The sequence below is a fragment of the Phocoena sinus genome, chromosome 4 (assembly GCF_008692025.1).
Source record: "Phocoena sinus isolate mPhoSin1 chromosome 4, mPhoSin1.pri, whole genome shotgun sequence".
In the NCBI taxonomy this organism is placed as follows: Eukaryota; Metazoa; Chordata; class Mammalia; order Artiodactyla; family Phocoenidae; genus Phocoena; species Phocoena sinus.
In genome coordinates, this window is record NC_045766.1 from 72,480,279 (window position 1) to 72,499,130 (window position 18,852).

The following is an 18,852-nucleotide window of genomic DNA, read 5'->3' on the forward strand; positions in this document are numbered from 1 at the left end:
TTCTCAAGGTCGGTTCTTAATGATATTTACCTATTATAATGAGAAATGTACTGAATGCTTACTATGTTCCTGGCGCTGTTCTAAAGCAGCTCAATGTGCCTTTCATTTCAACCTCACCATATCCTATAAACGATTTAGCACTCCCCTCGCCGTTCCCCTTTTACAGAGAAGAGAACTGAGGTACAGAGAAATCAAACGTCTTCTCCAAAGTTACGCAGCTATTAAGTGGTAGAACTGGGGTTGAATCCAGGCAGTCTTGACTCCAGAATCCATGCCCTTAACCATACACTACGTATTGTACTTTACAAACTCTGGGTTACCAATGCAACCTGACAAAAGACCTTCCAACAAATCTATAACACCCTTGAAAATATTTCCTGGCCTTACTCTTGATTCAGTGAACAACACAGTACAGCATCGAAGTTGCCCCCAGAGAGAAATAGGAAAATTGGTAGAGCAAAAACTTACCAGGTATATTGATTTCCTAGGGCTGCCATAGCAAAATACCACACACTGGGTGACTTAAAAACAGAAATTTGGGGCTTCCCTGGTGGCCCAGTGGTTGAGAGTACGCCTGCCAATGCAGGGGACACGGGTTCGTGCCCCGGTCTGGGAAGATCCCACGTGCCGTGGAGTGGCTGGGCCCGTGCGCCATGGCCGCTGAGCCTGCGCGTCCGGAGCCTGTGCTCCGCAACAGGAGAGGCCACACCAGTGAGAGGCCCGCGTACCACAAAAAAAAAAAAAAAAAAAAACCAGAAATTTATCTTCTCACTGTTCTGGAGGCCAGAAGTCCAAGATTAAAGTGTGGGCAGAACTGGTTCCTTCTAAGAGCTGTGAGGGAGGAATCTGTTCCATGCCTCCTCTGTCCTAGCACCTGGTAGTTTTGCTGGCAATCTTTGATATTCCGTGGCTTCTGCTCAATCTTTGCTTTTATCTTCACGTGGTATCCTCCCTCTGCGCATGTCTGGGTCCAAATATACCCTTTTTATAAGGACACCAATCACACTGGATTGGAGACCCACCCTATTCCAGTATGATCTTAACTAATTACACCTGCAACAACCCTATTTCCAAATAAGGTCACATTATGAGGCACCTGGGACTTTGACATATGAATTTGGGGGTGGGGGTGGGACACAACCCAACCCGTAACACCAGCTTTTACCATTTCTCTCCTGCAGCAATTTTCAATGATTATATCTCCCTTTTTTTCGAAGAGGTCAAAAGTTTGATTCTAACATGTGACAAACCACAGGTGCAGCTTCTCAGCTTTGGTTTAGCACTCAAATTTCATAACCACCCTGATTCAGGAAGGATACTAAATCCACTGTCCCTGAAAGAATCCTAATAAGGACACTGACCTCTTATTTTTTTAAACATCTTTATTGGAGTATAATTGCTTTACAATGGTGTGTTAGTTTCTGCTTTATAACAAAGTGAATCAGCTATACCTATACATATATCCTCATATCCCCTCCCTCTTGCGTCTACCCTCCCACCCTCCCTATCCCAGCCCTCTAGGTGGTCACAAAGCACCGAGCTGATCTCCCTGTGCTATGCGGCTGCTTCCCACTAGCTATCTATTTTACATTTGGGAGTATATGTATGTCCATGCTACTCTCTCACTTCGCCCCAGCTTATCCTTCCCCCCTCCGTGTCCTCAAGTCCATTCTCTTTTAAATGACTGCATATATTTAGCTAAGGATGACAGAAGGACAAACAGAAGAGGTAGGTATTAGATGCCTCAGCTACTAGCTCTGGCTCTGCCATTGACTTGTTCTCAGTAAAGGGCTAGAGTTTTATATATGAATATATATATAAAACAAATTATATATTATATAAACTATATAGATATATTTTGTTGTTGTTGTTTTGTTTTGTTTTTCCTGGTCATAAAAGAGATTTTGCCTCCGCTCTCAGTCTCTTCAAAAGTCAGTCCTGAATGGTGATTTCTAGTCAGAGGAGAATTACTGGGAACTTTAAAAAAAAGTAGTGTTACTGATGCCTGAGTGCATCCCCCCTACCCCATCTAATTTAATTTGCCTGGAAATCTTATCTTTTAAAAGCTTCCCAGGTATATATTAACTTGATTGTGATGGGTGTATACCTATGTCAAAACTTATCAAAGTGCACACTTGAAGTAAGTGTAGCTTACTGTATGTTGATTATATCTCAATAAAGATGTTTAAAAAATTAAAAGCTTCCCAGGTGATTCTAGTGAGCAGCCCAAAATGAGAACCACTGAGCTGGGTCAATCTCCTCATTTAAGCACATAAAGAAACAGCCCTAAAAGGGAAGAAATCTGCTCAGGAATCATGTCATGGCTACCAGGACTACCAGGCCTTAGAGCTTGTGACTCCTGAACTATTACTCCAGTGTTCTTACCTTAAAACCAAAATGCTAGAACATTACTGAGCTCCTCAAAACATTTAAAAAGAGGCATCTGAAAAAATCTGAAGTGCAGGGATTGTTACACAGATGTAGGCCATGAGAGTTAAAACAAAACCAAAAAACCCCACCAGCCTTTACCTGGTAGAGTCACTACTTAAAAGAGCAGTTGGTTGTCCTTTCAATGTACTCCAGGCGTACCCTCCCCTCACTCTGCCCACTGGGTTGTGGAGTCTAGTGAGGCTGGTAGAGCTCTGGGCAATTTAGTTGTGAACTACATGTATCACTCTCTGGACTGTTGAAGCGGGGAGAGAAGTCATTGACCCCCTCCCATTTGAACCTTAAGTATCCTTTCTTTCGAAAGTAAAGGTAATCAACAAAGGGCACGGCTGAATAAAAAACCTTTTAAACGTTGCTGGAAAACATGAATACATTAGCTACATTAGAATAAAGATATCTCGCCTACTCCCATTACAATATGCCTCTAATTAATCTAAATGGATATTAGCATTTTAATAAATCATTTCAGGAGCCTTCTCAAAGGAGACAGGACCTCTAAACCATTCCCATTACTCAATTTCATCCTCCATTTCATTTATAGAGAAAAAGAGGGAGAAGAAAGACAATCCCTAATCTTTCTCTTATATGTTTTCCCCCCCCTCAGAAAAGAAACAGAAATTAAGGACTGTCAACAGAGTGACCTAAGGAAAACTCTCTAAATGATTCTTACTTCTTGAGTCACTCATTCATCATGAAATCCTATACACAGAAGCGGAACAATGACAATCGTAAATCTTGAGGGGCTACTTCTTTCAACAAACTATATTCTGAAAAGTAGAGAACATGTTGCTCTCAAAAATATTTTAATGACTACATTAAATAAAAAGCAAATGGCTTGGGGGAGGGTTCAAAAAAGAAATTAGGACAACAGACTGGTAAAGCTGTCCCTGGTATCTCTTCCCACTGAACAAAAGGATACAGAAATTTTACACCTACTTAATTTTCCTTTAGAAAATTAAAACTCTTTGTATAAATTTTAACATATTAATACATCAAGCAACTTTCAGCAACATGATCAACTGATTCTTTTAAGCTTTTAGATCACAGGAGCCATTTGTTCAGCCATGTCTGCTTCTCATAACTCTTGGCAAACAACTGCATTATCAAACAACTGTTAGCTGGGGGTGGAGGCGATAGCGAAACAGGAGTCTAGTGAATTATTATTCCCTGGCCATGGTCCATTCTAAACATGGAAAATGTGGATTCCATTATTAAAAGGCATGGAATTTATAGGTAAATTCCATCAACACATTTGACTACTAAGGTATTACCATTTTTCTTTCTGACCAATATATTTAAAAATTCCTTGTTTTAAATGTAAGCAATCACAGGTGATTAATGTTTGTCTTAATTTTTTATTAAGAAACTAAAGCAAAAAAGAATTTCAAAAAATATACAGAATTCTAATTTTAATTCTAAACAAATAAGAAATCTATACCAAGAACTAAGTATCAGAGTTTACCAATATTTAAGAAGAAAGGGGAATGGCTAAAATGCATTCACAGTCACTATTTCTTCCTTACAAGCCTCAGATTTGCTTCACTCGGATAGGATACAAAAAGAATTTTTCTCATCTACCTTTAGTTACTATCGTCTGTAAATTCAGAGCTTTTTTTCTTCCTACATTGGGTTTGATAACATGAGCATAAAGATGAGTCCATCAGAGGTTCTTTCTTAAGATGTTTAGGGGAGCTAAGACATAAACAAATAATAAATATAAATAAATTTATACAAGGTACAAAGTAATATAGCATGAGCTATGTATGGATAAATATAAAGACAAGGAAATTTCAAGGAAGGAGAGATTACATTCAGCTGGAGAAACTGAGGAATGCTTTATTAGAATAGCATTTGGGTTAGGTATGAACTGTTCCTTTCAGGAAGGCTTTAAAGTGGTGGTCTTGATTTCTAGAATGTAATCTCAATACTCATCTTTAAAATTCAAGTTTCTATCTTATCAAACTGTTCATTTTTTTAGACGATCAAAAATATAAATATTACAGTCTATATAAACAGCAGTTTGGAGACATAAATGAAAAGTTAATTGTAATACCTACTATGTGGGTTAGGGCTCTGTTCTTTTAAAAACTCTCTCTCCCAGGTCAAATCATATCTAAAAGACGGAAGATGCCTAATCACGGAACCATGAGTTGAAGTATTCAACTGAGCAACACCTACTTGCTTTAGGTGCCTTATCAAATCTATATCCAAACTTACAGGAGTAAGAATGAAGGAGGTGAAATAAATGGTTCAATGTTCAAAAGTCAGGTAATGAAAAAATAACGGCAACTAAGAAATGACATATATTAACCACAGAATTCTTTGTATGAAAAGTTTTAATGAATTGTGAGCCATTGACCATTACAGACTTTAAAACTTAATATTTCTTCTTTCCTGTGTAAAACCAGATAATTAAACCAGCCTATCCCAAGTATGACAGAAGACCATAGAATGAATAAGAGTAATAGTAATGTTTTCTTACCCATCTGCATGCTTTGCTAAATTTAAGAACCAAAGAGAGTGCTCCTGGTTTACAAAGTCAACAGAGCAAATTCAATTACACATTTCTTCCTGATCATAGTTTCAGCTGAAATACAACAAATATAACTTTGCCTTTCAATAGCACTTTTTATCCACAGCACAAGCACTTTCCCATTATTTTCTTCTTTACCCCCAATATCCTTATGAGGTAGTGAAGGGAAGGAGCAAGGATTTTTTTTTTTTTTTTTTTTTGCAGATGAGAAAACTTAAGGTGAATTTAGATCAGTGGTTCTCAACCTTGGCAACATATTGAAATCACCTAAGAAGTTTTTAAAAATCCTTATGGTCATGTCATAGCCCAGACCAACATCAGAATATTAGGGTATGGGACCCAAGCATCAATATTTTTCAAAATGCCTGTGACTCTAAACTATAGCCAAGGTTGAGAACCACTGGTTTAGATGATTTATATTCAATATTCAGAGGCAACTGGCTTCTACCTAAGTGCTCTCTCAGCACCAATGAAAAAGAGATTCCATTTCCTCAAACATTATAACAGTTTGTCTTAGTATTCTGTACAACTACTATTGGTCTCCAGTAACAAATTAATTTACCAGGTTATAAATGAAGGCTCTTCATTCCCCTGATGCTCATGCTAAATATGAACCTCCATTTTATAAAATTTGCAAATTGGATATTAAAGAATTTAAGTCTTTGAGACAAGAATGGCTTGTTATTAAATATTTAGGCAATCATTTGATTCTAGGTTCAATATGCAATAACCATGTGTTTCCATTTTCCATTCAGCACCTTCCAAACTTTGTTACAAATGAATGTTTACTAATAAGACAAAACAGAAGATATAAACAAAACTCTGAGCAAAAGCTCTTAGAATTGACCATATCACAATCTGAAAAAGAAACAAGTGCTTAAAAGACCTTACAGCTTTCTAACTAGTTCAATCTTTATCCTGAACCAGATCTCTTCTTTAATTAAATTTTAAACTTTGCCAAATTGAGTTTTCTACACCAAGAAAAATCAATTTCTGTAGCAGCTATGTTCTCTAATACATTTAACATATAATTTCACTCTGTAGTATTAAATATGGTTTCTAGGAGGTTTCTTTCTTGATGTGGATATCAAAAAGGATCTTTAACAGATTACACCTTTAAGCAACACACCAAATACACAACAAATACTTGTAAACCTTTCAGGTGGCAAAAATGAAATCTTTGTTCATGACTGAAATCCCTTGTTTCACAGGAGTACTGATAATATTAACTCGCAAGGAGCAACCCAAGAACCACAGCCAGATGCTTGCTGTCCCTAATTTTTTTAGATTCGAAACAAAATATGCATACAGCAAAACCTAAAAACTGCAAAGATTCCACTTGCCTTAGTCACTTCTTATCACAAAGATGTATCTGAAACCATACAATTTATACTTTCATACAGAAAGATGTTTGTTTCCTTTCTAACAAAAGAAAATCTCAGCTCATGTACGTTGAATTATTAATTTGAAAGACTATTAGTGAAATCAGATTTCTTAGTCAAAAATTCTGAATAGGAATTAACGTTAAACTCTTCTACAATAAAACCTTCAAAATATCACCAACCTGAAGTTTCCAGCATAAGGTGTTTTATTTCAAGTCCCATGGGGGCAATTATTTATAATGAGATAAACAACATTCTTAAGCTGGGTTCAGGTTAGCACTGTTTCAGATGGATGAGTAAACATTTTCTTGACAACCCCAATGAAGAGTTTGAGGCTTAGATTGTTGCATGATGTAAACAATATGAAATTTAAATATTATAATATCTACAGCATTATAAAGTTACAAAATAAAAGGACCATTGATCAATTATTTTCTTAAGGTCTGTGACTAACAGCTTTCATATTTGAGGCCTATAAGAACAAATGGCAATGTTCTCTGTTCTTATGAGACACCTTCTTGCAAGGTCAAAAAATAAAACCAGATTCTATAAGATGCACATTATTATTATTATTGATATATGAATGATTAGAAATAGATTTGCCTTCCCTCAATCTTAGCCTGGAGATTTGAGGGATCTGTATAATAATTTTGATGGTTAAAAAAATAAATCAGACTGTAATAGGCATGGAAACTGTAAGCCAAATATAATACAAAATGAGCCAATACAACACATCTCCTCTTAAAATTTTCTTCTTTGTAGTTACCAAACTGTCCCTAAATGTTATTCTAATTTTGTACCATGTAGTGGTTTTTAAGAAATTGAACTAGAACAAAGCAACTCCTTTGTCCTGTTTTTTTTTTAGTTTTTTTTTTTTACACACATATTGTATATACAACTTTTAAAATAGCTGCACAATTTTATATCTCACCGTTAGAGAAGTGCAGTCCAGGCAGACCATGCTTCTCAATATATTAAAAATATTAAATAAAATCCAACCAGTTTCATACTTTTCTAATAGTCAAGCTGGCTGGAAAAAAGGGTCTGGAGAAAAAACAGGCAGTTGTAAAACAGGATCAGTCTTTCTTCACAAACACACTACTTAAAACTCTTGCTAGTTCCTTATCTTATCCCTTTTACACCATCTCTAAGATCTCACCTTAAAAGTTGAAAATATCACATCGCTAACTTAGAGACAAAATCTGTTGAAACATGCATATGTCAACTGCCCACTCAACCAGCTGCAACCCTGAGGATTTTTCTGGCCCAGTAGAAAAGAGGAAACACTAAGATAATCTCTGCTGTAGAGTTGCTTCTCCAGTTAACAATATCATGTGTTTTTTCAGGATGTTTCTTGGGCATGCATGTATGACACTGTCACTTCATGATTCTACTTTCCATAAGCAGGTATCTCCTCCACTCTGTCTTTCATCCCAAGAAAGCCACTGTCATCCATCCAAAGGTTTTCCAAGGTAAACCAAAGTCACTTCTGTGTTACCATATACAGCAGAAACTGCTGGATATAAGCAGACCTTTGGAAGTCCTCTAAAGGCAACCCCCAGGAATTCATATCCACGTTCAAAAGCTAAAGTCTTATCTTCCATGTCCAAGATGACTCGAATTCTTTCTCCTATCTGCAAACAGACATCAAAAGAAGGTAAGAAGAAAACCCATCAAAGGCACAGCTAGATGTAATCAAGTTGAAAATATTATTAAGAATATGTATATCTCAAAAGTTATCTAGAAAAACCAAAAAAGTTATTTGGTCAGGGAGAAACATCTAAAAAAGAACATACATCAATTTCATCATAAAAGTTTGTTTTGATAGTTTTTTTAAAAAAAACTTAAGACTTGTGTGGGATTTATATTTAATACTGAAAATTTAAATATTCTTCCTGAACAGTCCCCAGATTTTATTTATTCTTTTTAAAGACTTTTCTTAAGAAGGTTACCACTAAAATCTATAACTTGGCATATTTTACCAAAAAAGGCTACCTAAATTTTCTCAAATTACTATAGTACATACATACAATGGGATGTTATTCAACCTTAAAAAGAAATGAAATTTTAGTATGTGCTACAACATGAATGGACCTTGAAAGCATTATGCTAAGAGAAATAAGCCAGACACAAAAATACAAATATTATATGATTCCACTTGTATCAAGCACCTGGAATATTCAAATTCATATAGATTGAAAATTGAATAGAGGTTACCAGAGGCTTGGGGGAGGAAGAAATGTGGAGTTATTGTTCAGTGGGCACAGAGTTTATGCTGGGGATGATGAAAAAGTTTTGGGTATATATAGTGATGATGGTTATACAACATTATGAATGTATTTAATGCCACTGAATTATACACTTACAAATAGTTAAAAGAATAAAGATTGTTGTGTATATTTTACCACAATAAAAAAAATTACTATAATAAAACACTTCCACAACCTTTAAAATTTACAAAGCAGTTCTACATACAACATGGAACCTACATAATCATGAATAGCCAAATCTGACTATAGGTTCTAAAGATGCAGAATAGGCTTATTAAACAATCACTTTGTGGTCCACTACTCTGAAACACCCGTTTGTTATAAAAATAGCAGTACTGATTGTTAAACTAAACTGGAAGCACAATTACCCATTTCTTTTCCCATTTGGAAAAGTAAACAAAGAAAGAGCATGTTTATCCTTATAATTTGCATGTATTAAAGGCTGTTGCATCTATATACTTGGAGGCAGAAAGTCCTAACATTTGCAATCAAAAATCATAATTTAATACTTCCCAATTATGATACCCCCTGCTGCTATCATTACTTTCCTTCATTGTATTTCCTATCACAAATAACTACCAACATCTACTTTTTCTCTCCCTCTGCCCAACTCACAGATTAACCCCATTTTAAGAACCTCCAAATCACCATCATCACTACTGTTACAAACAAAACACGAACAACAGCAAAAATCAGAAATAAAAGCTAGGGGCTTCCCTGGTGGCGCAGTGGCTGAGGGTCCGCCTGCTGATGCGGGGAACGCGGGTTCATGCCCCGGTCCGGGAAGATCCCGCATGCCGCGGAGCGGCTGGGCCCGTGAGCCATGGCCGCTGGGGCTGTGCGTCCGGAGCCTGTGCTCCATGGCGGGAGGAGCCGCAGTGGTGAGAGGCCCATGTACCGCAAAAAAAAAAAAAAAAAAAAAGGAAATAAAAGCTAATATTTTCATGAGTATTGTTGAGTGATTTTATATTATCTCATTTAATTCTCATATCAATCCTAGGAGTTATCCCTGTTTTACAGAAGATGAAAATAACAAAATAGAACCACTCCAAGTGAAATCTGCAAGTCTGCTTTACCTTTGAGCATACAGCATACATACACATAGCACAGAAAGCAGAAAGACAGTCTTACAGTTTTAGGTGTCAGAGGACAAAATTTGGAGACAGCAGAGCAACTGGAAACTTAGAGGAACACTGCAAGCAAAAAACCACAAAGAGGATGAGCCCCAAAATCTGAAAATAAACTCTGCCCAAATCCTCATGTGATGACTGTATTACACAAACACAGGGGAAACCCCCAGGGAACCAGGCAGAAAAAGTAGCAGCTAGAGGCCAAAAAAACTGAATAAAGACACAAGCTGCTGTATAGTTTCAGTGCAGGCAAGTTAACTGCCTACTAGAACAAGAAAACCTACAGTTTTCAGAAGTACAAAGTAGCTTCTAAAGAAACAAAACATTCCAGAGTCACTACCATGTCCAATTTTCATTTAAAAAATGACTGGATACGAAAAGAAACAGGAAAGTGTAACTCATACTCATGGAGAAAAAAGCAGTCAGTAGAAACAGACTCCAAGTGGGCCTTAGATGCTGGATTTGGCAAAGACTTAAAGTAGTTATAAAATATACCCAAAGAATTAAAGAAAAATATAGTATTAATAAATGAACAAACAGAGATCTCAGTAGAGAAATGGAAACTATAAAAATGAAAATTTTAGAACTGAGGGGCACAATAACCAAAATTCACTAGCCTGGCTCAATAGCAGAGTTCAAATGACAAGAAGAAAAAAATCTATGAACTTGAAGACAGAACAACAGAAAGTAATGAATCCAAAAAAGAGAGAGAAAAAGAACACAGCTTCAGAGGCACAAAAACAAGGATGATATCAAGCAGTCCAACAATTACATTAAATATAAATGGATTAACTACTCAAATCAAGAGACTGGGTTAGATAAAAAGCAAGATCCAATTACATGCTGTCTGGGGGACCCACTTTAAATACAAAGATAGTCTAAAAGTAAAAGGATGAGGGAGAAGAGGTGCTTTGCGATAGTAAGCATAAGAAAGTTGGATTGGCTTTATTGATATCAGACAAAATAGATGTAAAGACAAGGAATATTACTAGAGTCAAAGAAGGTCATTTCATAATGATAAAAGAGTTAACCAGGTAGGTAGATATAACAATTTTAAATGTATATGCACCTAATAACAGTTCCAAAACACATGAAGCAAAAAGTGACAAAACTGGAAGAAGAGGTAGATAAATCAGCAACTATAGTTGGAGATTTTAATACTCCTTAGTAAATGAAAGAACAGGTAGAAAGAAAATACAGAAAGCAGATAGAAGACTTATACACTACCAACCAATTTGACCTAGCTGTCCTTAATAGATTATTCTATCCAACAGAATATATATTCAAGCATATATAGACATTTATCAAGGTAAACCATATGCTGGGAATAAAACATGCTGCAATAAATTTAAAGGGACTGAAATCATACAGAGTATGTTCTCTGAAAAACAAAGAATAAAGGACTTTCACTACAAAGTCACAAGGTTAGTCATAGGTCTTTATCTTCAATGATTATTAAGTCTGTTCTCCTTAGGGCATTTGCAGAGCCTGAAAGGACAGTAAGGAAAGGATTCTATGAAAGAAAATCCTTCCAGGCTTTTATACATCAGGAAATGGGATATATTTTAGTTCTTCTACTTTATTATGTCTCACTTGAGGTCATTACTGAGGCTAGAGCTTTCAAACCACATGTTCCTCTGAAATGTACTATCTATAATTCCTTAAAATTTCCAAGTTCTTATCAGATTATTATTTTTTACACTCTGCTGAATCTATGGTAATCATATAGCTTTTACAAATAGGAACTATAATTATGACCCTAGAATCAAGTGAGTATGGCTCAAGGCTAAGAATTTTTAGGGACTTCGCTGGTGGTCCAGTGGTTAAGAATCTGCCTTCCAATGCTGGGGACCCGGGTTTGATCCCTGGTCAGGGAACTAAGATCTCACATATACCGTGGGACCACGAAGCCCGCGCGCCACGACGAAAAATCTGCGTGCCAGAACTAACACCTGATGAAGCCAAATAAATAAATAAATATTTTTTTAAAAAAGAATTTTTAAATGTAGTAGTTTGGGACTTCCCTGGCGGTCCAGTGGTAAGACTCCGTGCTTCCACTGCAGGGGGCACAGGTTCGATCCCTGATCAGAGACCTAAGATCCCGCATGCCGCGCGGGGTGGCCAAATAAATAAATATGCAGTAGTGTGCCTGAACTCACCTATGTTTATGGAAATTGCTGACACCTCCAGACGCTTTAAATACAATCCAGATTAATAAGTAGCAGAGGGTAAGTATGTGTGCACATGCACACAGGAGCATTTGTGGGGGTGAGGGGGTGAGGTATCCAGAAAAAGTAAATTTGGATGTGCATGATATAAGAAAGATTACAATCCAAAGCACAAGTTGGCAAACTATGGCCCCTGGGCCAAATCTGGCTTGCAGTCTATAAATAAGGTTTTACTGGAATACAGCTATGCTCATTCATTTACATAATTCACGGCTGCTTTTGTGCTATAACAACATAGTTGCACAGTTGTGAGAGACAGTATGGACAACAAAGCCTAAAATATTTACTATCTGGCCCTGTATAGAAAAAGTTTGCCAACCTGATTTAAAGACAGATTGCTCAGATTGAATATGTATTAGGAAACAAATACTGAGATACTAAAGATTATTGTCAGAGTAGCCAAAAAAGGCCAGTTACACTATTTATTTAAAAGTTACCAAAAAGACAAATAATGCTGCTATATAAAATTTTGTAAATTTAAAACAAATTAAGCCAGTTCCTCACCTGATATTTTGGTGCATTGTTGCATTGTGGAAAACTGCCATTGACTTCTCCATTATGTAGTAGATTATTGTCCACTAGATTCCAGCCCCAGCTCTGGTCATCACTGCCCAGCAATGCCACATAACCTTGGCATTGCATGGGGGCCCGTTTTGTGGCAATTCCAATCACTGCCACAGTGCCCAGAGGGCCCTCCCACCACACTTCCCATGCATGGCGGCCCTCACTGAAACCAATCTTGGTCCTTGCACCATCAGTGCTCTGAGCGATGGGGTTTCGATGTAAAGTAAAGCCATTCTTCTTAATGTAGACATTCCTGGAGCAGTCGTTAGTGCTGAAAGCATGTTGGAAAGCACGTATCTGAAAAGGTGGAAAGCACACAAAAGAAATAGAAATTTAATTTTTCTTAAACATTAAAAAGTACCCAAACTTTAGGCTACATGTTTTTAAACAATAAAGTTATATATTTTAAGTAATACAGTAATTATTTCTCAAAAATGGCTCACGTTTCAGCATGGAATCCTAACATAATAAACTATGCAACATTAAAAATAAAACTGCCAGCTGTTTCGTTATTGACTAAAATTCTAAACCACAGTATAATTTCTCCAAATAGACTTCTTAACACATCAAAAGATATACACAAGAATCCTTATATTTTAGAGATAGTACTGAAATGTTTATGGGTGACATATCTGGGAATTGCTTTGAAATATCCAGGAATGGAATGGGAGAGTGGGAAGGGTAGACATGAAAGTAGATTGCCCATGAATTAATCACTGGTAAAGCTTCGTGATGGGTATAGGGAGGTTATTTTCTATACTCTTGTTTATATTCGATATTTTTACATTAAAAAGTTAAGATATGCACAGTTTTCGTTTTGGCAATGCTGCCACCAAAAAGAACTGTATTTTAAGTAAAATAGAGAACTTAGGCATATCAGCTCTAGAGTTTATGAAAAATTTTAATAACCACAAACTATCTTAGATCCACAGCCTCCTTGCTAGGTATCACTCATACACTGAGACATCACCACTCTCATTTTACCAAATCAAATAATCCCCTAGATAGCATAAATTCAATCACTAAAATTTATAAAGAGATAGTCATTAACAGCAGCTACCACTGACAGGACAGGATAGTTGACCTTCAGTAATCACCAGTTTTTTAAGTTTCCAAAATAAAGACAATATGAAAATTGCTACTCTGTACAAATAATAACATTCTCTCATGTTTTAATAATTTATAGGTTTTAGTTTGTACGTTTTTTAGAAAATCCCTTCTTTATTCAAACAACCCAAAAGCAGCTGAAGGCTGGGACCTATTGCTTTAGTTAACCTGAGAAATCAACTCCAGAATCACAGAATTTCAGCATTAGGAAAGACGTTAAAGTTCACCTACTTCAACTCAGGGATGGGGACACAGGCGTAAAGTCAACAGGTAGTTAGCACAAGAGCCCCAAAGAGAAGTCAAGCATCCAGTCCCCTCATCCAGTTCTCATTTACCATTAGCAAGTACTTCACTGTTTAATTGTTGTACTCCAGAGGACAGATTAAAACAAAAACAAAAAAACCTCCTTGGTTCAGGTATCCCATATTTTCATAAACAGGATGTAAACCTGAAGTATACCTAAATTTTTTCCGATCTGTTATTATAACACACTTTTAAGCACCTAAAAGTGCTGTACACACCTCAACCATTTGACTCTAGTAAAACATATCTTGAAAAAAATCTAATCTCACCTAAATTGATCAAACTTCTATAGGAAATACAGAGGACAGAAAGCATGTTAAGCAACACCATGGGAATGAAATCAGCAAAATCCAGATTGAGGGAACCTCTCTACAGGGTAAACAACCTGGTTTCTTCAACAAATAAACTGCCGGGGTAAGAGGTGAGAGAGATGGAGGGTGTATCTGTAGACTAAAATAGCCTTAAGAGACATATCAACTGTTTGTCATGGGAACTTTATATAGATCTTGCTTAAATAAACTGAAAATTAAAGATATAACATTTGACATTTATGAGACAACTGGAAATTTGAACACCAAACTTTTTATATAAAGGAATTATCATTAATTTCTTTATACTTTGGATGTACTAATGGTATTGTGATTAAGTGTCCTTATCTTTTAGAGATAATGTGAAAAATCAGATAAAATGGAAAAATAAATACACAAATAAATAAAAACAATCTATAGTTCTTGCTACACAGTCTCATGCGTAACCTGGATTTTGCATTATAGCAAACAGCTTTAAGACCTAGTTTAGGATGTAAGTCTGAAATTTAGACAATTATAGCTAGATGCCAAGTATGACTGGAATAACTGATGTTACTTGGTAATATGTAAAACATGAACTTTTAAAAAGAAGACAAATCCTAGGGGCTTCACTGGTGGTGCAGTGGTTGAGAGTCTGCCTGCCGATGCACGGGACACGGGTTCGTGCCCTGGTCCGGGAAGATCCCACATGCAGCGGAGCGGCTGGGCCCGTGAGCCATGCCGCTGAGCCTGCGCGTCTGGAGCCTGTGCTCCGCAACGGGAGAGGCAACAGCAGTGAGGGGCCCGCGTACCGCAAAAAGAAAAAAAGAAGACAAATCCTAATTAGATTGACAACTCCAAATACTTTCCAGTTTTATGCTATCTCAAGCCTGTTCTCATCATTTTCTCAGTTACCCAGGCTCCCTGGAAATCCTATTTGACCCTTCCTTCTTCTTCATCCCACCTCACCCAGTCAGCTGTCCACCTATGTGGACTTGTTTTCTTGCAATTCCTCTCCCAGCCACCCCCTTCTCTGCTCTATACACTCGTTCTGGTCTTAAGTACCTCTGGTATAGGCACCAACCCCTGCCTTCCTGAATTCACCTTATGGACTGGTTTCTCTAAAGCACAGCTCTTACTTCGTCCCTCCTTTGTTCAAATTTCTGTGTTTTCCAGCTGTAAGACAAAGCCCAAACTACAGACTGAAGGCTGTATGTCAAGGACCTCCATGATATATCTAGTTTCAGCTTACCTTTACAATCATATTTCCTATCACAGTTCAATCTAACTAAACTATTTTATATCTTTAGCCTTTCCTCCAAGCTACAAATTGTAACAGATGCCTATCTGAAAACTCTTGGATGTCTTAAAAACACTGTAAACTCTGTTCTACCAAAACTGAACTCATTGTTATTCATCCAAAATCTAGCCGAGGTAATCCCTATATCATATAAGCCAGATACCTAGGAGTCATCCTGAGCACCTCCCTCTTCCTCCCCGCTATTTCAAATCTATTGCCAAGTCCTGTAGATTTTATTTCCTAAATTTATTCTAAATTTCTCCCCATCTCTTTTACTACATACTTCCTAATACTCATATTTCTAAGGTCCCCCTCCAACCTGTTCTCCATTCTTAAGTTTGAATAACCTCTAAAAAATGGAAAAATATCACATCACCAATCCCCACACTCCTAACCCCCTTTTGCTTACAATTTAAAATGGCTTCCTTTTGTTTGGCCCCAGTCCACCTCTTCCATCTTTCTCAAACGTGCCTCACTTTTGCTGTCTATGCTCCAGCCACATTGATTATTTTCTGTCCCTCATACTCATCAGGTTCCCTCCTGGAAGGCTCCTCTCTGTCTGGCCTATTTATCCTTAACATTCAGGTCTCAGTTCATGCATTATTTCCTCAGAGAAAGCCTTCCCTGACCTCCCTACTTAGTTCAAATTCTCCATTACTGACATTCAGAGCATCATGTATCCATCCTTCGTAGGACTTAACACAAATGCAATTTTACAACTGTGTGACTATTTGATTAATACCCACTTCCCTGCACTAGATTGTAAGTGCCATATGGCAAGGCATCCATAAGAGTCTGTATCTGTTTTTATTCACCATTGCATCTGCAAAACTGAGCATAGTGCCTAACATTCATATTTTTTTAAATAAAAATATATGCTGTACAAACCCTCTGCTTTCCATTGCCTTGCTTTTGTTCAGGGTACTTCCTCTTAGTAAAATGTTCACATTCTCCCCATCTTTAAAGTTCAGCTCAAATACAATCTCAACCCCAAACCTTCTACAATCATCCACTCAACTTGTAAATCTCTTTCAGTAAACTTCTAGTATATATATATTTTTATATCTCTAACAGTTAGCAACAATTTCTACCATTTCTAACTAATAACCACTAGTTATTTCTATACATTTTTTTCTCCTCTACTAGACTGAGGACTTCCCTACTAGGCTATGTGATTCCTTCTGAATTAATCTTTTATCTTCAAGATATTCAAGAAAAGTCCTGCAGTATCTGAATGTACATGTGATTAGTACAGGTCTATAATACCTATAGTGCAAGTAGTACAAAGGCATACAAAGTATTAAAAACTTATGAAACCTAAAATATCTTTGGAAGGATACAGAAGAAATAGGTAACATAGGTTGCCTCCAACCTGGATGGTGGTGGTATAAGGACAAAAGGAAGACATTTTGCTTTACATCACTTTGCTTCTTTTGAATCATGTATTCTTCACATGAATTACATTATCTATTACATATTATTATATGAATCTTGAATCATGTGAACATGACTATTACAGACCAATTACAAAAATGTCTTAATTTAAAATAAGTAAAATAATAAACTTTATGGAAAAGTAAAAAATAAGACTCATGAAATCTACACGTTTATCAGGCACAGTAAGACAAAACTGCAATCTACTGCACTCTACTATATGAATTACAACTAGTATCCATTGAGAATCTACCATGTACAAATACTGTCCTCGCAAATTAACATTATTTCATTTAACAGAAAAACAACTTGACAGTTGACATATTAAAAAGCGATATTCCTTATCTTACTAAACTAAAACCTGTTTTATTACAGAATACATTTTACATCTACTTCACATGGAGAAAAAATTTACTCCTTATTCTGGCCCCACTGGCAGTCTAACATTAAAAAGGTATGTCTTCCCTTTTTAGTTGTTAATGTATTTTTATGTTTACCATATTCTAGGTCAGACTTTATCCTGTCTCATATATGCTCTTGGTGACTGCTATTCTGAAGAGCTGTTTCCATCCAAACTGAACCCAAGTTTAAGGCCTTTTATTTATATTGCTTGAAGAATCCTCTCAGTCCTACCATTATCTGCTACTTGACATTTTTACTTGCATATGAAAGCAAGACTAATCACAAGAATCTGGCAGGGGAAAAAAGGCAGCAAAAATGGAATCAGCATGTTAGATGACAAATAGAACATAAGAGACACAACACCAAGGTGGAACTACGAAAAAGGTGGCAAAGAAGTAGCTAATAATAGTGGGACATGGCAGTATTATGACTGTTAAGTGGTGCCGATGGGAGGATGTTCTATTAAAGCCTCTATGTTGAAAGTCAGCACGATGCCTTGGACCACACTCATTTATAAGCCTGTAACATAGTGGAGGGAATTAAAGAGTGCTTGGGCAAAAGTAAAGAAAAGATGATTATAAACCAGCTTGGAAAAGGTGCGGTGAAAGCAAAGATCTGAGAAACTAAGCCGATGTTAAGGCAGCCAAGGTGATTTAATAAAGGGCAGGGAGAAAAATAGGATGAGAGTATTGAAACCTACAACAATGAGGTGGTCTGTTTTTAAGGGTAAAGACTGTGAAAAGTAGAATGAGTGACGGAAAACAGGGATGGGAAACCACCTGGCCCTTCAAAAAGTGTATCGCGGAAGTGGGGTGGGTTAAGGAGCAGAACTTCAACCCAAAGAGAAGAGGATCTTCATGGCGCGGGGAGGTAAGGTAAGGTATTGACTGGAGCGGTGGAAAGGCGGGATGGTGAGGCGAGGCTTCCGACTCAAAAGCTTAGCTGAGAAGCACTGAGAGCGGCCCGGACAAGCGGGACCGGGGGCAGCGGCGTGGCGCGGGGCTCCCTCACCTTGGCCTTGTAGCTCGGCAGGTTGCAGAGGATGTCCGTGCGCAAAGCCTCCTCTGCCAAGCTGCGGGCGCACAGGCTCCGCCACACCTCGCTGTTCTCATCGCCGTGCAGGCAGCGGTACCAGTGCTTGCACACCAGGGCGCAGCTCCGCAGCTCGGACAGCTCCAGGTAGGAGAACACCAACTCCAGCACCCGGCTGGGCAGCCGGCCCCCGGCCCCGGCGGCCCCGGAGCCGGCGCCCGCGCCGCCGCCACCGCTACAGCCAGCGCCTCCCGAGGCTGCCCCAGCCCCCGGGGCCGGCGCCGCCATCGCCTCAACAGCCGGCCCGAGGGCCGCTGCCGCCGCCGCCGCTTCCCCCCGTCTCTGCTCCGGAGGCCAAGCCTCGCCTTGAGACCGGAGCAGTTCGCTCACCGCCCCTTTCACAGACTACCGTCCGGCCCCTCCACCACTCCC

The 18,852-nt window shown here is 37.8% G+C and overlaps 1 protein-coding gene across 1 annotated transcript; it reads right to left on the reverse strand.

The window, feature by feature from the left end:
- Nucleotides 1-4,766: 4,766 nt before the first annotated feature.
- Nucleotides 4,767-18,818, reverse strand: FBXO45 (F-box protein 45). The gene is made up of 3 exons (XM_032631322.1): nucleotides 18,400-18,818; nucleotides 12,496-12,852; nucleotides 4,767-7,997 (listed from the first exon to the last, which is right to left on the reverse strand). The coding sequence occupies exons 1-3, from the start codon at nucleotides 18,706-18,708 to the stop codon at nucleotides 7,812-7,814; spliced, it is 852 nt and encodes a 283-aa protein (XP_032487213.1). The 5' UTR covers nucleotides 18,709-18,818; the 3' UTR covers nucleotides 4,767-7,811.
- Between the last annotated feature and the right edge of the window lie 34 nt (nucleotides 18,819-18,852).